The sequence below is a fragment of the Embiotoca jacksoni genome, unplaced genomic scaffold, assembly GCF_022577435.1.
Source record: "Embiotoca jacksoni isolate LCO1_2020_lvr unplaced genomic scaffold, fEmbJac1.0.p SCAF_14, whole genome shotgun sequence".
Lineage (NCBI taxonomy): Eukaryota > Metazoa > Chordata > Actinopteri > Embiotocidae > Embiotoca > Embiotoca jacksoni.
In genome coordinates, this window is record NW_027185274.1 from 12,823,790 (window position 1) to 12,848,804 (window position 25,015).

General features: G+C 39.7%; 1 protein-coding gene across 2 annotated transcripts in view; it reads right to left on the bottom strand.

The window, feature by feature from the left end:
• grik4 (glutamate receptor, ionotropic, kainate 4) overlaps positions 1-25,015 on the bottom strand; it is a 272,058-nt gene that overhangs the window by 107,792 nt on the left and 139,251 nt on the right. Inside the window, exon 4 of one of the 2 annotated variants that reach the window (XM_069148046.1) lies at positions 2,544-2,708. In XM_069148046.1, coding sequence (XP_069004147.1) covers positions 2,544-2,708 — 165 coding nt within the window. Of the gene's footprint in view, positions 1-2,543; positions 2,709-25,015 lie in introns of those variants that run through there. The other variant, XM_069148047.1, reaches the window with a different exon arrangement.

Genomic DNA, 25,015 nt, shown 5'->3' on the forward strand with positions numbered 1-25,015 from the left:
ACATGGATGACAGCCCGTGGAATTGGCACACTGGCAGTTATTGATGATGTCAGTGCTATCAGAAGAAAAAGGATAAATGCAGAGGGATACAGGAGCATTCTGTGTGCTCCGATTCAGCCAGAGGAGCTGAGAAATCCTTCAGTCCGTCAGTCAGCCAATCACTTAATCTCAATATGATTGAGTTGGATTTCACGTGCTAAAGACCAGAATAAAGGCAGCAAGACCCCTAAAGAAGCAGTAACTGAAGATGTAGCTGCAGTGAAGAGATGGGAGCGCATAGACCGAGACATCAGGTGGTCGATAACTGCAAATTATTTTTTTAATATACTAAATACAATGGTTTTTGCTTGACTTCATGTAACCGTAAACTGTAGGAACTTGAATGAAGAACCGCATTTGCACTACATTGTACTTATAAATATTGCGGTCGAGCGTCACTGTGGTTGTTGTCTGTTTTTATTGTTACGTATTCAGACTTTTATTGTTTTATCTTTGCACACTGTGGGACTGTGAGAAACAATATTCTGATCGCTCTGTTTGTCTTGTACGTTTGGTGAATCAACAATAAAGTTGACTTTAACTTTGAAGTCTCCATTATTTTATTTGACAATAATTGTGCTCAAGTACAAACCCGGAATATTACAACTGTCAAGCACTAATGATCTTATGATATATGATGTGTCAGGTTTTGATTGTGAATTTTATTTGTCACTGTTTTCTGGAGAATCTTGTGCATTACCATGTGCAGAACAAATACAAAAATGGAATCTGGACTGTGTCTATCTGTGTGTGTGAAAACTCTTCCCCCTCACCACAGTGTATTTCTTGACTGATGGGCATCAACATATTCACGTCAAGGCACATATTAGTGCCCTGAACAGCCAGGGCAGTACGGTGCTGAACACTGCGGTTCAGTTATGGTCAGGAGGTCAGCTGAGAGCCATTATCCCTGCTGAACATTGATTTTCCTTGATCAATACGAGTTATTGGAACCCTGAAATAATTAGAATGCTGTAATGAGAAATGTTTCACAAGTTTGCTAGTTACAAGATGTAGTACAGTCAAAAAAGTTGAGATACAGTAGAACCGGATACTTTAGGTGTCTACATGGCAGCATTAAAGCACACCATTTAGTGTTGTGGGGCTTTATATGTACTGTATAAAGGAAACAGTATTTGTTTGTCAGGTGGAGTTTTTCTGCCTTTAAAAGCAGCCACCAAGGAGGCATCCATGTATGTACTACACAGGCAGGAGTGGGTGCTTGAAAGGTGTGTGTGTGTGTGTGTGTGTGTGTGTGTGTGTGTGTGTGTGTGTGTGTGTGTGTGTGTGTGTGTGTGTGTGTGTGTGTGTGTGTGTGCTTGGGGGGAAGGAGACTTTTCTTAGCAGGTAGCATTCCCTCTGTGATATTTCCATCTAACCACGGCCGCTGATCCGTCCCTAATCCAATTCCTAGGTCTAATTACGCACTCACACATTCACACACAAAAACAGCGTGCACAAACCAACACACTTTCGCACACAGAAACACACCGAAGGGACCACATTTAGGAAGGGTTTGTCTTAAACCAGGCAGAGAAAGTAATCGAGTTTCTTGTTGTTGTGGTAAGTGAAGCGTTTCCATGGATTAAGCGACGCCACTGAAGCTCTCGTGTTTGTGAAGTGGGACTGTGTCATATTGAAAATCAATCCCCATACTTCTCGTCATAGCTGTTTTTATATTGGTCATCTTTTGCAAACACATACTATGCTGTATTGATCTTGAAGTGTTTTCATAATTTAAAAAAAAAAATCTATCCAATAAACATGGAGGTGAGGCAGCAAGTCACCACACAACACACTAATCTTTCTGGGTGTCTGTTAAGTAAAAGCATTGATACTCTGGCTTGTGTTAATGGATCTCTCTGAGCGATACATTTATCACATCTAAGTGACAAATGATTGAAAATCTCATAATGGCCCATTTAAAAAGGCCCATAAGCCTTTCTGTTGAAGGTCATCTCGATTATTACACGTGTTAAGTCTTTGTTATTGTACACTGTATTTTTCTTTTTCCGCAAAAGGCTGTTTTGCTCTGTCCTGCCACATGGAATGGAAGGTGCCAAAATAGGAGAGAAGATAATACAACCCAGAAAACATACAAACACCTTTTGACTCCTGCAGCTATCAAAATACAGCACGACAGCTCATTTTGTGTTTCTGCACCGCACAAGTCTGTCTTCCATTTTCAATCATTTGTTTGCTTCTGTTTGACCAAATTATTGTCTCACCAGACAGACTTATCAAGTACACTTTGAGAGACTGAATGAAAAGAAGACAGGGGGTCTGATTTGAAATGACAGGTTTTCTCATTTCAAAATGTGAGGTACTTTTTGCTGTTGCGGTTGTTGACTGGACCCAGACCTGCTTCACATTTATTACTTTCTTTGTCTGTCTTGTCTGACTAAACACATATAGACCAACAGACTCACGTCTACATGAACAAACACACGTAAACAATAGCTTTTCCTCACCAATTAATGGCATCTCTTCCTTGTGTTACTTACTTGTTTCCCCCATCTCATATTCACTGTCTCTCAGCATTTCAAAGATGTCCACTTCCAGCTTGCCAGTGATGGAGCGGTTTGTGTTCCTGTTGATGCTATCTTTGGCCAGCGTGATGGCCAGACGCTCTCCTCGGCTACACTCCATAGGGTCATCAAGGATGGCAGCTGAGGAGAAGGGAAGGAAAAGAGTGATGGGTTGTGAGGGTGTGACACTAGAAAAAGCAGAGTCATCCAGTGTTTATCCACACTGGTAACCGTGAAACGTTTTTCCAAATGAATGAGAGCCAGAATGGCCAGCAATCAGTCGATGTGAGAACCAATAAAGTCGTCCTTTTTTCCTGCTACAATAAAAGTTCAGTCCACTGAAAGCTGCTCCCAAGGCGCGTGGATTTATTAGAACCAATACTTACATTTTGTGAACACTGCTTTCCATTAATCTAGAGTACCTACAACGGCACAGCATTGTTCTTAATAAATCCACACACTTTGGGAGCAGCTTTTAGTATGAGGAATATACTTTTGCTCTAAAAGGGAGAGTGCTATCAAATGTAAATATCGGATCTGTGGGATAAAGCCTTTGAAAGCTTAAAAGCTTCAAAATCTTTCACCTGTTCGAAGGTATTTTCAAGAAGACTGAAAAAAATATAAAAATTCACAACATCTTGTTTACTGCAACAAAAGAATTCAAAACATCTATCGGTTGTTTAGCTCTCAAAAAGGCACACTAGAGACTTAAAACTCGAGTCACCGCAGCAGCTTTTCAGAGATGCTACGCTGCGTAAGTCCACCACAAAACCCAATCAGTTTGCCACAAGAACATTAAAGAATGATGAGACAACATATTGTACTCAGAAATGATTCGTTATAATGTAGAATTATCATCAGAAGAACTAAGTCCTGTCTTGTATATGGCTTAGCTAAGCCAATTATAAAAGGATTGGATGTAGATAATGCACTCTTCTCATTTTTATGCTGAGAAAAATAATGTAATTCCACCACAATAAGACTGTGGAGATTGATATTAAAAAAGGATTTTAATCAGCCCAGAACACATGATAACTGACGGGGTGGTTTATTTGTATGCATACTCGTGTATTTTATTTGAATAGGTTTATTAATATATTCTGTGACCTTTAACAGCACAGATGTAAACGTATTACGATGAGCTGTTACGCAGGCACAGCAAACATCATCTGTTCACCATGTTGTCAAACTGGCAAGAAATAGAACAGCATAAGTTTTAATTTATAGTGAATAAATGATGCTATATCTTTGATTTTATTATCGGTTGAACCATGAATATGCTTTTTCCAAGAAGGCGTAAGGCTTGAACCCCAGCAGCTGTATACTGCATCAATACTCAACAAAGCCACAAGACGCCAACAATCACTGGGATGCCTGACCGTTACAACAATTTTATGATTTAAACATTTTAAATTAACCACTTCAGCCATGTTTCAGCCCAACTGCATCAGTAGTCTGCAAGAACCAATAAAATGTGTATGATGTATATAACACTTCAATAGGTCTATGCTTAGCGGGGAAAGGAAAACACTATAAAGTGAGCAGCAGATGTCTGAAAGCATGCTTTGTAATTAACATAATTATATTGGGCTCGCACAAAGGTTCTCAAGTTAAATAGATTACATTTACAGCAAAAGTAGAGGCAGGAGATAAAAGTAACCAACCCACAAAAGTGTGAATTTAATAGAGCACAAAACAATACAATTAAGTACATCATGGCTGAGAGCTGAATGTACTCGAGACTGTCAATTAAAGAGATAAACTACCTATGTTGTAAGTTCAAACGTCATCACATCATAATTAAATGTATGGAGGTGCACACAGAGATGGAACATGTTTGTAGTGGCATTTACTTGTCACACAGCTGAATAAACAACTATTCACTCTGACTTGCAAAGATGAGAGCATATCCACTCATCTGTTATCATCACGGTTCAAGTCACAGCAAGCTAATATCTACTGCCAATTAAAGTGTTTTGCTAAGTAGCAGTGGAAGGTCATCTGAGGTTGTACTCATCTCTGATTGAAAAGCTATGGACAAAGGATGTGTTTATTTCTTTATGCACTTAACAGACTCCTTCTTCATCATGTAGAGCTGACAACAGCTTAATGTGATCACTGGTATATCATTTGGATGGTATAATAACATCAGAAGCACACAATTAAAATTGAATGTGAAGGGAGGCAAGGGATATTTCTCTGCAATAAGCAATGAACTTGAGTTGAAGTTAATGTGTTGTGTTAAGAGTATGACATGATAGGAGTGTAAAACAATCTCAACACAAACGGTTTAATTATGCCGAAAAAAAAATCGTTGTGTTCGGTCCAAACATCTTACACCATAAATGATTTCAGCACTCAGTCCAGCCCTCTTTAAGTATATTTTCCCAAAGACTTTTTAAATCCCTCAAAGTGTACACATTTGGGAAATGTAAGGCTTTTAATTTTTTTTCTAAAATGCAATTATAGAACCCAGTTTCATCAATATTCATCTTTACTTTTCGCTGTCAACACTTGAGATCCCGAGGAAAACTCTGTGATGAAGACATTGCAACTGCGTTCAAGTTTTGACTTTCACGATCACCTACGAAGATAACAATGAACATGGATTGCCTTAAACCCTGCCAAGTTCTCCATACTGTGAACATACAGATGCTGACAGTAGTAGTAACCTGTCATCAAGCATGTTACCAGAATTTCTTTTTTTTTTTTTTTTTTTTAAGTTTTTACCAATATGCAGATGCATGAAGCAAAGCCGACAGACTACATCCAGAGTACCCGTGACATACAGTTTTCGCTATGTATTGTTCTTAAGCTACAAAAAAATGTGTTGACAGTCACAATTTCAGACTCGAGCATGACAACATGATGCCCCACATATTGTATGTACCATGGTGGCGGGACATAAAAATATGAGGCCTCTCTGATGTGTAATCTGATCGAACATGAAAAAAAATAGCGGTATCCCTTTCAAGGAAATGGCTATGATGAATCTATTCATATTATTAATGAAGCAATGCTTACATTAAGACGAAAGGGGTCGCTAATAGTGACAGACCCACAACGAATTGCTAACCTATACGCTACAGTATCCCTCAGTTATAAGAAACACTTTAGTGGCTTTCAGCTAATTATTTTGCTGTTTGGCCCACAGCTTTATGATTGTATATTACTTTAATCATCACTGTGAAAAAGCTCTTCTTGTACAAACATGCTACAGCGACAGACAAAGCGACTACAGCTGGAGAACATAGTGGAGCATTTACCAGCTTAATAGCCACATTTTTCCCTCAGAATTTGGTGGAGAGCAAACGAGAGCTAAAAGTATAGTGAATATTGGACTTTGGCTGGTCAGGTGGGCAGAAACACGACTACAAATAAATGCTGGTGTTGTTTCTTTAATCCTGCATGCGTTAAAGCATGTCATAGCAACTTAAAAGGTGATAAAAGCATTGTTAAACAAAACAAACCTCTCCAAGAGATTACAGTTATTTCAGTCTGATGTCCACATGTGTTTGGAGGGCCAAGCTTTGAGGCTCAGTCACACTGTATCCAGCTACAGTCACTAGAATTAGCCAAACTTGAAAATTTCTGCTTGGAGAGAGGAAACAGTTTTAGTCTGGTGAGTTGGCATCGTGATTAATAGATCTGCTTCCTTTGTCTACTCAGCATACCAACTTAATATTGTGGAAGTGGAAACCATGTTAAATTAGTGTGAAAACTGTAGTTCATCTCTTTCTAAAATACCTTTCATAACTTTAGTGTTGACATGGCAGGTTTCTGCTGTAAGTCAGGAGGTGTTTTATTTTTTTTTTAATCAGTCATTTCATTTGTGACTTTTGTACTTCTGAAGAAAAATGTGCAATATCATCTCCTTTCTCAAGGATGCCACAAAAACAAATACAAATCAAACATAGTGAACACATTATATAAGTTAAATTCTTTGATGGAAATCCACTCAAAGAGATAAGTGTAGGCTTGAATGAATCTTATTATTCTGACCGGCCTTGGTTCTCACAGGAATTGACATTTTGGAGTGGTCAATACATGACATCTGGCAAACAAGCAAGGCTGTTTTCACACAAGGAAAACATGAGCTGGAGCTGGATCTATCAAAACCAAACAATGAATAGCCAGGAGGTACACTGAGGCGTAGTGAGCTGTGAACTGTGGAAGAGAGGCTCAGTGAAAAGTAGGTATGTAATACGAATTCCTGAGATAACTGCACATAGCGCGGGAATATGATCTCATGAGGTCCTTCAGCATCTCTCACAGATGTGATCCTTTATAGTAAACTTGTCAATGTTGGGCTGATTTTAAGTGTATCACCCTTGAAACATCAGCAACAACACAAACCGTTCCAAACCACTAAACACAAACTACAGAAACTCTGCTAACCTTGTCACTCACAATAATACAATAATAGTCCAGTCAAAATGATTTAGAGCCCCTACTGCATGGAGAAATGCAGTTCTGTCACCTTGTTTGAAAGGCAGGAAACGACTTTCTCTTGCAGATACACATACACACTCAAAAGATAGACACACACACACACTGACACAATCACACACTCACACACAGCCATTCAAATTTCTGTCATTTTGAGTCTTGTGTTTAGAGCCAAGGCAGAAACTAAACTTCATTTACTGAAGCTTTTCTATCTGCCTCTCCTGCTTTCTGTGACGTAAGCATACAAACGCTCCAAGTGCCTCTGGAAAGTAGCAGTCAGGGGTAAAAAACAAAACAAAACATGCTATTATTGAAGGATCTGCTGGCTCCTCTATTAACTCAATGGCTGCATCGCTCTTTCGATCAGATCAAGTGCTAAATGTAGATCAAATGAATTAGATCTTCACTGACTTTATGAGGCAATTAATGGTAATGTGCTCACCAACTCATGGGTTTTGATTGGTGGAGAAGCTACTACCTAATGGGGGAGTTCAGTGGGACCCTGCATTTGATCAGATAAATGCTTTTAAATACTACAGCCACGAATATGGCTTTCATTTGAATTGAAAATAAGACATGACACAAGATTAACTCTGTTATAAATAGGCTACCATTGCACATACAATGGTTTCTCAGTAGTTATCATTACCTTACAGGAAAGCTACTCTCTCCTAAATGAGAAGTTTTAATGAATTCAGGGTGAGGAATTAACACATTAATCCTAAACGTAGAGCTTTTACATAGAACCAAAAGGGATGAATTGAAATAAAGTCAATCTTAAAGGTCACAAAACGGAGGGAGTTAAACTTCAGACAACGAAAATTAAGAAGGTTTAAAACTGAATATTTGACTTGTTTCTCTTGAGACTCTTTCAGGCATTTTCTGGTAAAATCAATCATCTATCTTCAGTATCTCCTTTCAAGAAGTATTGAAAATTTTAGCAATGCCCAAGACTGAGCATAAGTCTTATTCAAAACCTATGGCTTCTGTTAATTTATTTTATGTGCCTGAAAATAAAGACTCCTACTTTTCAATTGTTGCAGATACTGCTCTCAAACGTCTTGAAAACAAAATTGCCGTGTAGAATTGTCACCACTTTTATTATATTTTGTAATCATTTAAAATGTAAGAATATTTCCTTCAAATTAAACTCAATATAAAGGAAATACTCCTGTTTTTCCTCCCATTTTTTATGAGTTCAGGTCAAAGATTAAAGACTTATTTCTCACCATTTTTGTTCACAAATTTGTTAAAGTCCTTGTTAGTAAATACTTTTGCCAAGATAATCCATCCACTTTATAGGTGTAGTACATCAAGATGCAGATTAAACAGCAAGATTATTGCATAGGTGTTCCATGGACTGGTGATGATAAAACACTACTCTAAAAGGTGTAGTTTTCTCATGCAGCACAATACCATGGGTGTCACCATTTTTAAGAGAGCATGCCAATTGGCATGCTAACTGCAGGAATGTCCACCAGAGCTGTTGCCTGAGAATTGAATGTTAATTTTACTACTATAAGCTGTCTCTAATGTTTTTTCAGAGAATTTGGCAGTCCATCCAAGTGGTCTCTCAACCGCAGAACGCGTACACTCGCCCAGGACCGCCATATCTGGGAGCTTCACCTGCAAGACCGTCTGAGATCAGCCACCAAGACAGTTGATACAAAAATTTCTGCACAAGCTGTCTCAGAGATGCTCATCTGAGTGCTTGTCGTCCTCACTGGTGTCCTGACCTGACTGCAGTTCATCGTTGGAACCAAATTGGGTGGGCACATGCTTGCCTTTCGATGGCGTCTGTTGCTTTGGAGAAATCTACTATTCACAAATGAATCTCAGTTCACACTGTACCGCAGATGTACCACAAGCAGATTAAATGGTGTTATGTGGGAGAGCGGTTTGCTGAACGTTGAGAACAGAGTGGCCCATGGTGGCAGTGGAGCTACGGTACTCCACACGACATTCTGTTCCAATTCCTGCCAATGTCCACAACCTTTGCAGCCACTGGAAAGGAGTGAATAATCAAACACTGAAATGGACATTCAACTACTAAAACAACTGTGCGAAGATGTGTTGCACTGCATAAGGCAAATATACAGACACTGTTGGATTTTTTTTTTTTTTTTTGCCCTCTTCAAGAAATAAATGCATGAATGTAGCCATGTGCAACTGTGCCTTATAATGAAAAAAAAAAAAAAAAAATCATAATCATGATGTTCGATCAGCACCTTAATCTGACAGAACTGTCAGGTGGATGGATTATCTTGGAAAAGGCGAAGTGCTCACTAACACAGATTTTAGCAATTGGTGAACAAAATTTAAGAAAAATAAAGCTTGTGCGTGCATAGAAGAAGTCTTTGAACTTTTACTTTTATTCCAGAAAAAAGGGACCAAAAACAATTGTACTGCATTTATAATTTTGTTAAGTGTACAATAAGTATTTCATTATTGAGTTATTCAAGGAAATAAGTGGTTCTCAAAATAATTGTTCATGGACATTCTTAGACCTTCTAAGTATGATTTGAGGGACTAAGTGATTTTGTTGTTTCACATCTGTAAACTGACAGGAGTGTGAGGCAAATTTCTCACCTCTATTTTCTTTTCTTTTTTGTTTTAAGGAAGCTCCATATTGGGTCTTTAGATTATTCATTCCCTGTGTTCTGGTATTGACGTCTACTGCAGCAACTTCATTAGAGGTCTGCTTGTTCTGTTGTCGCTGGCTGATTAGTCCACCCTATCATGTTTTCAGGATAGATCATGTTTGTTTTTCCTGAAAACATGCCAACAAACCGAGCCCATGGCTACGTGCTAATGCAGGTTTGTATAGGGCTTAATGATGGCATCAACTAAAAGGCCACTACGGCCAAGTTGCGCTCCTGGATGCCTTTCAGAAAACACACAATAACAACACAGCTCAAACTACTCAAACTCTCCTGTGGGACATTGACTCTCACAGTCTCCGGATATTTCTCCAACCCAATATCACGCCAAAGTGTGTAATGCACCCGTCAGTCCAGTAGACGATGTCAGACTACACCAGTCTCAGACGATGTCAATGTCACGTTTTGCCTTTTTCTAGGTGTGAAAAGTGAGGTTGCTTACCATAAATCATGTTGTTCCTAACACCATCCATTTCTTGCTTTAATATAGGGCACTAGAGATTCACTGCTTCATATGAACAGCTGGAAAATTCTAAACTACAGCGTGTATATTTTATTTGAAAAACCTGTTTATGATTCAAACTGAGAACAGTCTATTCAACTAAAGAGTGCCAGTCACATAAAGGGCTCAGTGTATATGAGAAGTACAGAACTATAAATGCTAAGGTTATGGACCTCACAACAGGAATATACAAAAGGCTGCCGTCTCTCAGCTATCACATTCAGCAGCCTTTCAGTTTAATGTGTCTGTCCATTTTGGCCTTTTTTTCACAGTGAGAAGCCAAAGGCACTGAGGAGGGTAATTAAAATGAAAGTTGTATTTTTGTATTTTGTTTTCAGCGGTGACAGTACTGTCAAGGTTATGTCAGTAGACTGTACTTCATATTGTCTCTTTCATTTTTATATGAAAGGTCAGTCTTCAATTTTATCAAAGAGGGTTATATGTACATGTGCACACACACAAAACACACTAAAAATCCAAAGATTTTCAAATCTACTCATCCAGAAACTAACAGCTCCCCCCTTTCATTCCAAAGCCACACATTTTCATTTTTCAATCCATGTAAATCAAACGCTCGGCTAATTCTCCACTTTCAACATTCTTAAAACATGTCTCATTTATTTGATGGATGCTTTGCCTTTAATTAACAAAGAAACTAAACAGCCATCACAGCCTTCTCAGTGTCAGATATTCTCTGTCTATTTGTGAGTGTGTGAATGTGTGCGCATGTACCTGTGTGTGCCTAAATACACATGCTCTAGTGTGTCAGCAGATGAAAATACCAAACATCATGCTTGCCTAATAGCTGTTTTATTCACTTGGAGCAACATGACTTCAAACTATACCACAGCCAATCTGTCAGCTTGTCTGACTGCATGGCAAATGGAATTGCTGGTTGCGCACTTTAATCAATCTCATCCTCAAGCCCTGTGGTGTGAACTACTAAAGGAAGAGGAGGTGCTACCTTACATAATTAGAAAAGCCTGCTCACGGAAGACCTGGCGACAAGAAACTGATTTCCTGGTGTCACATAATGTAATTATAGCCTACACACTCCTATCATTATGTGTGCAAGTGGACTGATGTGTTAATTCTCATTAATTTGAGGCAGAATGTCAAGGTGGACTCTCCTGGCCTGTAAAAAGTTTCACTAGATCTTTAGTTACACTGCAGTTCATACATCTTCTATTGTATCTGGTGGTCAGTAAATAAATAGTGAGAACCATAAATCTAGATATCCATGGGATGCATTTAACAATTATGATAATTGGTGTTGAAATCACTATTGTTCAGATCAAAGGAACACTTTATGTAAAAAGAATGTAAAAGCCATCGACTGGAAGACCAATGAGAAACATACTTCCTTGTCCAAAGGACCTGTAATGGGAAAGACTGAACGGCAACACTGAGCTAAAGAGACGATAATTAGAAGGCTGTAATCTTCCAGTCATTGTTGTTGCCTTCTGACAGCATGTCTCTGCACACCGCTATATTTTTACTGAGTCAAGAGGGACATCAGACAATAAAGCCTCCAATGTTGTTCCCACAGTGCCACTTTCAAGTAATTATCACATGATGAGACGATGACACTAATATGTGCAACGCAGTGATGATGGTTGATAAAGCATTGAAGTGGATGGATGTTTAAACACTGACACAAACATGACCAAAGTGACCAAAGTGGCTGCTAAATGAACAGGAAAATAAAGCAAGGTTTATATTCTTGTTTGTGGAACTGTATGTAACGTCAAAAGGATCCGTGTTTTTTCTATTTACAATTTCTCAAAAAACAAGGTTATGTTATTGAAGATGAGCGATGGAGGGAGAGAGGGAGAGAGAGAGAGAGAGAGAGAGAGAGAGAGAAGATACTGTACTGTGGTTGTGGATGAGCGAGACAAGGTGATGACAGCTTTCTTGGATAAGAACTGTTACCTGTATGTGTTACCTGCATTATTTTGTGTCCATTACACGTGTTTGCATGTCAACATAATCTATATACACTATATATTTATGATTGGAGGCTCATTTCACTCAGGGGAAAAACAAGCAGGCCCCATGCAGTGTGTCACTGAGACAAGACTCCTGGGAAAGGGAGTGCATGCCAGTTACTGTGTTTAGTTTTAAGCATATATGTCTTGGGGGGAAAAGTGTTTATGATGTCATACAGTTCATCTCTGCTCCACTTCAGCTCATTGCTGGGCAGCAATGCAGAGGCACACAGCTTTAAAACAACAGCAAATACAGATGATGCTTGGGGTGTACAAAATCATTATCAAAATGTTACTGTAAGTTAATAAAAGTGCTACAAAAGTCTAAAATGAGTATTAATGGACAAACATTGACCTGTTCCTGTATGCTGACATATGAAACTGTAACACTTATTTGGTTGAAATTGTATGTTATCAAAATAAAATATCAAATACTTTCCCATAATTTGTCATATTGAGAATAACGTTATTGCAACAATACCCAGATATACTGTGATATTATTTTAAGCCCATATTGACCACACCAAGCTGATGCAGCACCGCAGAGGCTTTAGGAGCTTCACAGCGTTCAATAAAAAAAAAAAGATTTACCCCTAACACAACAAAAAAATGAATTACATTGTATAGTAAATCAACATTTAACAAGCAAAATCATGCAATGATGCTACATGTGACAGGCCTGAGGTTGGGTACTTATGGATGAAAGAAAAGAAAAAAATAATATTTGGCAGGACTGTATTTGGCACAAACATGCAGGGACTGTAGATGGTGGAAATGTTGCAGATGTTGACATGAAGCACTTAAAAAAAAAAAAAAAAAAAGCAATGGAAACCACAAGATTTCCTGCCTCTTGTTGTTAAATATATGAGCACCAATGGAGTGTTACCAGTGGTTGCACAATGACATCAGACAAAATGAAAGCACAGACGTTGTTTGCTGAAGAGCTACACCTACGGGACCCCATCAATGTCATAATGATTACAGGACATCCACAAAGCATAAAATGGAGTTGGTGAGAATCTGTCACAGGAGCACTCAGATTGATGAAAACGGACATGGCTAGGTGAGTTTGGGAGTGGCGGATGCCAAATGAGAAAAATGATGGCAGATAACCACAAAAACAAGCAGTCTGAACAGCTGGCTTGGCATTAACATGTCGGGCTATAGGTTCATCCTCCTGTTTGTATCCAGTGAAGTCTCATCATTTCATTTCACTGACAGACTGATGTTGCTATTTGCTCATTTTCTCTCCCGCTGGGTCGGAAAAGTCTGAAAGCAATTCATCAATGCAAAGTAGCCCACCTACTTCTCTGTTTCTTGAATCAGCTGAGTCAAGACGAACATTCCTAATGTCTTCATGCCGAGTAATGGCCAACAATTCTCAGTCGTTAAAGACAAAAATGTCAACTTTAGAAAGACAGGGTTATTTTTGGCAATGTGGAGATAGAGAATGAGCAATGGTTGTCATGGAAAGAGAGAAAGAGAGCAGGGCATATGATTCATTGAACACAGGCCACACTGGCATGGGCTTGTCTCCAGCAACACAAGCACACCAGGTGTCCAGTCACAGCCATACGTTGGACAGTTACAGATTAGTTTTAAGATGAGCAGAGGAGAATACATTTTGTAACTTCAAACACATTTGTTTATGTCAACTAAAAACAGAATGCAAGATCTAGACATTTTTCAAGTCTTTCAGCACAAATTACTCTTAAGCTTCAACTAAATAAGACAGACTTACTGCGATAGTGAAACACACGGCAGATTCCAGAATAAATGTGTGAGTGGGACAGCTTATCAGATGCTAAAGCACTGCAGTTCTGATACTATGGGCTCTGGAAATCCCTCATACTAACAATCGTTTAATCCTCTTGCAAAAATTGCCAGGTAAATAGAATAATTACATCACTACTTGTACAAAGTAGCAGGAAGGTGAACATTTGAATTGGCCAATGCAGCACCACTGTGCATCAACACTGCCTATTTTTGCTGGAGTCCTCTCCAACTGCACCCGATTGTGCCAAAGCTTTGCACTCACTAAAATGAACGAGGGGCCTGTGTTTTTCAAGCAGTGCTGATGTCAGTCTGAACCTGGTGCTGCACTTCAATATGCACTGTTGATTACCTTAAAAGTGCAAATTAAAACATAGTCTGCCTCCACACTTAATGGCAATCAGTGCCTGTTCTGATAAGAGGAGGACTGACATTTACATCCCAGTTTTAACTGACAAGATGATGGCCAATCCGTCACTGGGGATGATGTGAGCAGATTCTAAACATTAACAGTAACAGCTGTGATGGCCAAGGGCTGGTGCAAAGTCACACTGTGACAGTAAATCTAACAGCTCACCATCTTGATTGGGTCAGAGCTGAATACACTGACAAAAAAAATGAAATACAATAGCCTTTCCTGCTTTCAGCCTGCTAAGACCACCTGACTCCTCAAGACAGTCTGCTTTGGAAACCAACCGATCATAAGCCGGCTGACAGCTCTGTCACTGCCATGAGCGTGACGCTCCAATTGTATTCGGGAATCGGGATTTAAGGGAAATAGAAGTGGTAGAAGCAAAATAAAGATATGAGAAAAGGAAAAAGGAACATTCATTCCTTCATGGAAGGATGAATTCTCCTGGGTCAAACATGACGACAGAAATATAAATATACATTACATGGCATCCTGCAAGTTCCTGTCAAAGTTGGACACAATGAAGGAGATCATTCTCAAGGCTGTAGTGTCTCTGAAGGGCCATCACAATAGTAGGTAACAGAGAGCAGAAAGAGCACACAGATGGATTCTGGCTCCAATACTTTTATGAATTATTGCTACTCTTTAGATAGATTATTGTAATATATGTGACAAAATGGCAGTGTTTTCTTTTTGTCACACTGTAGGTGGTCAAACGTGTTGTGTGATGTATCAACAAATATATGGGGGAAGAAGTTGTTTTTTAAGTCATGGACATTTAGAGCCATAAGAAAAAAAAAATGCTGCTTACATTTAATAAAATGGAGAAAATTATTGTTTTTGAATAAAAAAGCAAACCTAGAAAGGAAGGATGTGTATCAGTGTGGCAGGGTTTTAATGTGTCTGTGTGATTCACTGATGGGGGCAGTGCAATACTTAAACTCCGTCACCGGAGAGAAAATGGCAGCACCTTCTGCACAGGCTGTGGTTCCCATCAATTCTCTAGACAACTTCAATGAATTGTGACACCTCCGTTCCTGTCTTTCACACAGACACACATGCTCATACATCTACACGCATTTCCCCAGAACTCCTTTAAATCACCGCCACCTCATAAATCTCGCTGCCAAAGGATGAATTGATACAAAGTAACAGTCACCTTTCATGAAAACAAGAGGGGTGGGAAGTGGAAAGCCGGAAATCAAAGTCAAAAGTTCATTTTGATTTGGTCTTTCAGTCCAAATGGGTGAAAATGAATGATCGTTTGGGGCTGAGCCTAAAAGAGTCAGATTGGCAGACATGGGAGAAGGATGGAAATTTAATGGGAGAGTTCCGGACAGAGAGAAATAGCAAGCGAGCGAGAAAGTGACAGGAAGAGACGGTGACAGAGGGAAAACCCAGGGCAGACCTGTTGCAACGAGCAATAAACTCTCAGGTCGGACAGAGACAGACACTGAGACAGTGAGTGCAGGATGGCACAAGGATAATCTCGACGATGACGCTGATGATGATGATGATGATGATGATGCTGGTGAGGAGGAGGAGGAGGATGGTTATTGTGATGAAAACACTGCAGATGTGGCGGTTGTAGTTTCACTTCTGGTCCCAAAGGATGGAAGACAGGCAGGTCGTGCTGGCTGGCAGGCAAGCAGACAAGCAGACAGAGAGTCCTGCGGGGATTCTCAGTGGGTGTCATTACCTGTCACTCAGTATATCTCCCTAAACAGGCCTGGCCTACAGATAGAGCCACTGGCATGTAATTGTCTGGAAGGTCAAGGGAGACCAGCGGATATTTAGATGAGAGTAAGGAAAGAATAGAGATGTGTTGATGAAAGAAGGAAAGAGGGAACCTTTAATAAAACCCATCAGAGAGGGAGAGTGGAAGGAGCTAAATGCTTCTTAGCTCCTGAAATATTACTGATAGTGACTGTACAATATAGCCTGAGGTAACATGGCATCATATAGTACATGTGTTGTTATAGCATTTAATCCCTGATGTAACCACACACACAAACTAAAACAGACTGCTGACCATGAAACTGTCACATGCAGGCTGAAGAGACTCTTTGGCATTTTGACATGTTACTTTAACCTGCAGGAAACTTCTGACCTTCATTATTCTACAAGATTTCTTTCACTGGATGACAGGAGCACTTTTTTTCTGATAGCCCTTAGACAGCCCTGTTTTCATTCAAAGGTCAATTAAAAATCCAGTCCAGTGCAATGGTGCATTTACAGCTGCAACAATTAGTCAATTAATTGACAGAATATTAACTCATTAATTTGTAGTTACATTTGAAAAAAAGGCTTTTTCTAGCTTCTGAAATGTGAGGAGCTATAATTTGTCATTTTTCATATGAGTAAAGACTTCACTTTACACAGTTTTTAATCTAGATGAACCTGTTGGTGAGTTTGAGTACAATAAATTATCGATCATGCAACAGGTTCCAAAAAGGCAAACAGCTGTTTAAACTGATCAATTTGACAGTAAACTATTAACTGTTGATATATTGTGTTACAGTCTATGGTTTGCTATATAAAGCTAACAGAGGAGCTCATATTGGTGTTTTATACTTGGATCATCCTGAACTGTAGATTGGCCTGATTAGTAAACACTAAACACTAAAGACCATTTTGAACTCAAATGGTATATCCCAGGCACTACAGAGAAAACGGTTTACAATTTTAAATATCGTCTGATTCTGGCATTGTCTCAATAAACATTTTGATCATTGGCCTGACTGATAGGCAGAGTTACCCTTTTCTGAAAATGTTTGCTCTCTGCCGAGTCTGAGTGGAAAGTTGCTACACATCATGCTGCAGTTACATGAGGCTCCTACAACGGAGCCATATAGATGAATTGTGCACAGATCAAAAGACATTTTAACAGACAGAAAGCCCCCAGTTGCAGAACGGTGAAAGGAAGGAATGGAGGCCACTGGTCACACCCCAGAAAAAGTGGCCAACAATGATGCTGAGGCTGCAAAGAAGCCAGCAGCGGTTTGTGACAGGAGGAAGATGTGAATTTATAGAACAGCCACACAAAACTTAAGGTGAATCCAAAGTTCCAAAGAGGGAAAAAAATTCCAAGTCTTGAGCATTTTCCTGTTATCCATTATGACCATACGTCTGTATCTGTGACAGCCTTTGATGTGACAGTCTGGGGAAATGGTCAGACATTCTCCAACTCCTATGGGTTGAGGGCACCCAAGGGGGCTAGAGCTCATACTGTTGCTTCAGGGCAATGCAACAGTATAATCCAGCACATGAAAAGGACATTAGTAACCCTGCTTTCAATCACTCATCTCCCTCTCCCTCTTACTTGGCTTCATCCCCTTCCTCTTATTTATTTATCTCTCTCTCTCTCACACACACACACGCACACGCACGCACACACACACACACACACACACACACACACACACACACACACACACACACACACACACACACACACACACACACACACAGGCATGTAGTCGTGTGCTCTCACTGAGTGATGGCCACTGCACATGAAGTATTGACTTTTTAATCACCATTTCAACAGACCAGGCAAGGACAGAGCTACAGTCGTGGACTCCATGACTATCCATCACCCAAAGACACAAAACCAAAGCTCCTTAGGCCTTTCAACAGTATCAGTACTGATAATGTACTGGATATCCTCTGATACTAGCTCACAGTCACATTTGTCTTCCCCTCTCCCAAGTTCCATTGGTCTATATACGTTCCGTGAAACTAACAAACAAAAGAAACCCAGTATGCCACATGACCATTTTTTTGCTCCTAATCTTATCTGACCAACAAGCATTACATGATTAAGTGAAGGCTTCTGAATGAAAAATGGTTGGATATTGTTCACAACATTTTAATACCTTCAGATTAAAGATTTGGAAGAGGTGAGTTTCAAACTGGCATCAGGTTTCTGCATCGCTTAAATGAATATTAAAAAAATAAACTGAAACGAATATTTCCATAAATAAAGTGAAAACAGATACTAAACCAAAAATCAAAGCAGAACGGCCTACAGTAAGGTTTTTATAATAAATCCAGATTCAGCATTATGAAATATCAGATGGGATTAGGCGTGGTACAAGAGACAGATATTGGTGAGGACTGCGTTCATATCAGGAGCGAAAAAGGATGGTTTGAGAGATTTCAACTGGGCTTCAGGGTAACTCGGCTATCCTCAAGAGACTATAAGAACCAATGGGAAATACTATAAGAGATAAGAAGAGGGGAGGGGAACCCAGAGATGTATGGAGAAAAGGCACAGAGAGAGGTCCAGAGGGAGGAAGGAGGAAGAGCAAGACAAGTCATTTGCGAGTTTTGGTTTGCTGAGTAGGGGCAGAATACTGTATCCCAGGGCATTCAAAGTTCCCATAGTCTAGCTTAATAAAGCTCCAGGGAAAACAACAGTGGACTCAACGAGTCAGTGTGTGTCGGTCTGAGCCGGCATGTATGTGTGTGTCGTCATCCCCCTCTCACAGTCACTGCTGCAGTTCATGCTACCTGCTTCGACACCGGGACAACCCCACATGCAATCTTTCTGTCTCTGCCTTGCTATCTGGTACTCCAACTAAGGGTCACTTCTGCCTCATTATACCTCCACCTAAACATCATTATGGGATCCAGATGGCAAGTTGAGCACCCGGAGGCCATATAACACCGCCATAGCATCTCTTGATTGTTCACACACATACAGGCACGAAGCTCCATAAATGAGGCCTGAATGCTGAATAGGGGTGGTATGTTCTGACAGTCTTGGACCATAGGGGTTTCCCTGGTGAACACAATAGGAGGGTTAACAATGCTGCTGGAAGACCTCATGGGATCTGACAGGGTAAACATTGTGTGTTTAAGTCTGATACTAAAAACACCTCTATTTGTGTGTGTGTGTGTGTGTGTGTGTGTGTGTGTGTGTGTGTGTGTGTGTGTGTGCGCATGTACATGTACTTCAGTGAATTAGAGAAAGAAATAAAAAGGACAATATGCTTTTGTGGCTGAGGTTGTAAGAAGACCATGCAGCGGATAGAGAGTCCACATGGGAGCCCCTACTGGGGTGTGTGTGTGTGTGGGTGATAAGGTGAGGGATCCAGGGATGCTGCAGGACACAGGTGAGCAGGAGTGGATGGTAATCCATGGCGCTTCCCTACAGGACTGCACTCTGTGTAATCTGAGGTAAGGAGATAGGAGAAATACAAGAGGGACAATCTTCCACTGACCCCGAACAGTCAGGGAGCCGCTGATGGAGACTGGAGCGGAAGAAGAGGAAGGGAGAAAAGCCATGCAAACATGCTCGCTTCCACACGCTGAGACCTGGAAACCGGTCAATTGATTCAATGCAGAGCGAGTTAATAACACAGTTGGCTGCGCAGTGAAAATAGCCTACTTGTCTGTACACAACTGATAGACTGCCACACTCACACTTTTATGTGTACTTTTATGTGTGTTTAATTAGCTTATCTTATCAACTGCGTCCGTGATATATGTCATTTATCTACTACCTGTACCTTGTTAATCCATCTGATCCTCTTTTTGGTCTGAACTCCTTACTTCCACTTCTACTTGTAGGATTCTTCCCTCATTGTGGGTATAATGGCTGGATTATAACTATTTAAAATGTGTAGATTTAGCAACAACTAAATTGACATGAATGGACATGTTTACTTCTACTGTCAGCTCATATTTCATAATGAAATACTGTATGATGTAAAATGACTTTTAACATCATCAGTTCTGTGCTTCTGTCCCATTTCCACTGTTCACAGGGTTGTATAGTAAAATACAGGGCCTTAAGGACTGGAAAATACAATTCAAGCACTATTTGCATTTTACTAAACACTATATTTGAATGAATGTTACTATACAACTTTCTTCTCTGAATTTATTTTCATGTACATTTTCACATTAATTTGATGTACCTTGAACTACTGACATGGTTACAATGTCAAACGTGGTTTCTTAAAACAAAATATTAGCTTTTGTGTGGCAGTAAGGTCAAACACTTAGCTGAGATTTTGAGTCAGAATAATCAAATATAAATAGGATGTTGTAAATGGACTCACTGACCTGTGTTTTAATTTTTAGAGGGACAGAATAAGGCCATGATAGCACTGCATGAGTCACTTCATCACTGCACTTTGAATTATAACTTTTTTTTTTTTTTTTTGTCCAAAAATATTTTATTTTTTCTCCACTAAAATAGTGTTTTACACCATGCTGTATATCCTCAATTTCTAGTTTTGGCTGCTGCTATCAAACCTTTTATGCCATCATTTCTTTTTCCTTTGCTCTAAAACCAGTACTCACTCTTGTTTATTATTTCCCTTCTCAAATATGCATCCATTTTTTTTCTCTCCTCTAACCTTCAACTTTTTTTTTCAATGTCAGTGTTTTGAAATGAGACCTCTTCTTTCATTATTCGGTCATTTTCTTTTGTTAGGTTGTTTTCAGTTTGACCTTTTTCACATTGATGCATACTATAAAATCTACACAGACTCAGACCTGAATGTTGCAAGTTTTTTTTTTTTTTTTTTTTTTTTAAAGTTCCTCTCAGATCTCACTACCATCATCCCTCATGACTAAATTCTGTCCCTCTGTCTCATTGATCTGGCCTGTGTGAGTGGAATCAATATGAAATATACCTGGGGCCGAGCGGTTAGGGCTCATACCACATGGGTGCAAATGCCAGCAGCAGTGAATCACTGGTTTGATTCCTGGCTGCACTTTTAATTGATGTCATTCTGCTGGCTATTTTCTGTTTATCTCTTTGGCTCCTTTAAAAAAAAAAAAAAAAAACCAGCAAAAAGGCAAAAAAAAAAAAAAAATCTTTAAAAAACATACAACAATGTGAAATACACCTTACTTTCTGCAACCACATCAAAACCTTAACCAGACACATATCTGGTATGGAACCTACTCGCAAATGGGAACAAGGCCATTACTAGTCCCTCCCGGGGTTAGTTAGCCATTAGGCAAGCAGCCACCCCCTGCTTCCTGGAGAAAGGCCTGGCAAATTAACCATTAACACATGGCAATGAATTTTAAATGGAACAGCAGGCAATGCCACATATGTACCCACAGATAAGAAGACGGATGAAGGCATGTGAGCAGGTGAGTGGAAACATACATGTTACCACACAGTCACGGGTAGCAAAAGCACCCATACACACACATCTGTATAGCCAGAGGTGGTGCTCAAGGCAACCGTGGCAGCTGCCGATGGCTGGGCCAACCAATTGTAATGGCAGAGGGCCTGGCAGCAGCTGGGAAGGGGGGCTCTGAGGGTTTGCCAAACTCTTCACTGTGAGCCATGATCAAAGACAAGGCATAATGGAGGGGGACTGGCAGAACAGGGCGTCACGGAAGAAGTGTGTATATCTGCCACAGAAGAGGGTCACAGCATCTGTGTGTGTGTCTATAATTTGCTCATGCAGGTATAAAATGGATGGATGAGATAAGAAAGGGATTTGACACGAGGGCACCAGAACCAAATCAGTGTGAAAATTCACAACTGGCTGCATCTTAATACAAAATAACAGAATGCTACTGATATACTGAAGGTGTGTCAGGTTTCTCTGCTCTGAACATTTAAGGTAAATATTAAATCCAGCAATTCATGTTTCAAATAATATTGTTTTTTTGTTTAGAAAAAAAACCACGAGATAGCTACATTACTTAATTATAGCACTATTCACATTAGATGTGTTTGCACACAAAGTAACAAACCCATTTATATATTATTTATAAAACCTATCTACACAAATAAAACTCAATTTAACCAAATTTAGCAACTCACCAAAGGGAGTGTGAGGCTGGCCACTGCTGAGATGAGAGCTGCTTCCTTTCCAACATTAAGAATGAATTTAACAGGATGCCCTGGTAGATTGCTTTGCTATTTTGGGCAGTCAAATTTCTGAAGTTCTTGGATAGATAGCCTGAAGTGATGGTAAAAAAAAAATCTTACAACTGGCTTTGGCATTTCAGTAATTGAATGTGCTCCTGTACGTCTTTTTAATAGTTATTTTGAAAATATCTGAATGTTAGTTTTTATGAAGACAACCTCAAGAAATTAACTAAAATTTCAATAACTTTTCTTGAGATGTATAAACAAAAAACACCTTTCATGCAAAATTTTGTCTCTTTTATCTCTTGTGTTATCAGAGAAAATGAAAAAAAACGTAACAACACTGCCAGCAAGTATTGAACACTGGCCCAAAGTTGTTTTACACTACCCAGGACACCCCTGTGGCCCTCTCCCATTTTCACAGCAGCCACAGGGGGATTATGTTTCTGGAGATTTCTACTAGCTGGTCAGGATTGTGCTGGTGTACAGGTCTCGGACAGAGGGGGATACAGAATGAAGCTCCTTGCTGTCAAGTTTAGCTGTAAAGCAGCAGCAGGTATCTGTGTGTACTGGAGGAGACACTTGACTGTCTTTGCCCTCCACAGGGCAACAGTAATAAGGACTGCAGTGCAAGAGGAATTGGCCAATCCCAATTGGAAGAAAAAAGGCAAAACTGAGGAATGGGGGTTTATTCCATCCTGCAGTGCTTAAATCTAAAGTGAGCTAGAGAAAACAGGGGAAAGGAAAAAACCTGCTATGTTGGGTCAATGAAACTGCCTGCTTATAGTACCTGGCTATATTTCATCAGTACTCTAATCTCAGCCATTTTTGGTGTTTTTCTGAATTAATAGAGCAAATCCCATGCAAAGCGTCTGTGATGATCTAAACCAACATCCATTAGCTTCAACATAGGTGCCATCAATCTGAGCTATGGACTCATGCATGCCTCTCAGCCTGTAAAAAAAAAAAAGCCTTAATTCTCACTTGTGCTTCAAGGACATTGTGTACATGTGCTGTAATTGTGTGTGTGTGAGTGAAGCTTCTTATCGCAAGTGGATTGGACATGGACAGTTCTCTGTAATAGCAGCCATTTGTGATCTGCTTTACCCCTATTAACAAGGCTGGAAGACAGACAAACAAAAATACATGATCCAGGTTGTGTGTGTGTGTGTGTGTGTGTGTGTGTGTGTGTGCGTGTGTGTGTGTGTGTGTGTGTGTAGGTGGCCAGGGCAAGACTACAAAGTTTCAAGGTCAATTTAATGTGAGAAAAACATTTCAAACTGGTTCACAGTTCAGTTCCAGTCGCTTAAGCAATAGCACATCACCAGCAACCTTCACAGGCTGTCAAACTGACTAAATCCAAGACAACATACAAACAAGGTGACGGTCTTTTCTTTGTTAAACATTAAATACTTCTGAAAGCTACTCTGTAGTTTGTGCTGCCGAGACATTTCACGTCTTTTTGTTTGTTTATTAAGAAAATAAAAATCACTGTAAGATCATTGTATACATAAACTATTTAAAGGATAATTATTAATATTGAGATAATTAATTTAACCCGTATGGAAGTGTGTTTTCCATTGATGTGGCTATTGTGGATCATGTAAATTCGGCAAAGGAAAGACTTGCACAAAACAGCATGTGAATAACGTGGACTGGGACGACACGGCGGTGAGCTTTCAGTGTAGCGTTCATTTGTTCTGCAGAAGTAGAACCAAACGAGATATCAAGCACATCAAATTATCATACAGAGAGCGGACCATTCGGTCTTAAGTGTTTTTCCTACTGTTGATTTTGGGGAGCTGAAACACCACCTTCAGGACAGAAATGTTTATCAAAGTCACAATTTCAGCTGTTGTAATTACACTGCTAGGATTACTCTCATCCATGAACACATCAGGATTTTTAAATCTACCACCAACAAATCCCACTTGTTACAGCAAAACATTTCCTCCTGCTTGGCAGGTGAGCAGTAACAGCAGTAAGGACACCGGTTTCCTGAGGTCAGATGTCTGTGTGCTTCTGCCTCCATCCTCCGTATCTCAGCTTCCTTTCAATTGATCTCCTTGTCTGTACGCTCCAGTTTAAATAAATACGTCTGACCATCAAACTGAAATTACTTGCGATCACCTCCATAATGGTAATCTGTCAATGTACTCACCTGGTGGGTTTCCAGAAAATAAGACTCACACCTGTGATCAAACCAGCGTGCTGTGAATATGATGACTAGGTCATGTGAATAATTTCTGTGTCTATTTTTAGTCAGATGCTAAAACATTAAAATGTAAACACCACATTGTTGGAAAGGTGCAGGGAGGCTTGTAGCCTGGATATGTGCTGTTTTGTGCTACTTGTCGTTTCCCCAAATCACTACAATGAAGTTGTTGTTGAAATAACCATAATTATCCTTTAATATACATAAATTATGTTTTGTTTTTTTAATTAAATGTTGTCACTATTGTAAGAAGGACAATTACATTATGTGAATTATAATATATTATATACCGTACTTTCCGGACTATAAGCCGCTACTTTTTTCCCACGCTTTGAACCTCGCGGCTTAAACAATGACGTGGCTAATTTATGGATTCAACGGGTTTCGAAAGGCTGGACTGCTGCGTGTTGAAGAGGTCAGCATGAGCTCAGCGGGGAATTTGCCTCCGGATGAAAGTAACGAGAGCGACAATGAAAACGATCCAACATCGGATGAAACAGTTCTGAGGCTGTTCAACTCCGACACCGAAGGGGATGACTTCAGTGGTTTCAGTGCACAGGAGGAGGAAGATAGTGACCAATGACTTTCTTGGTAGGCTAC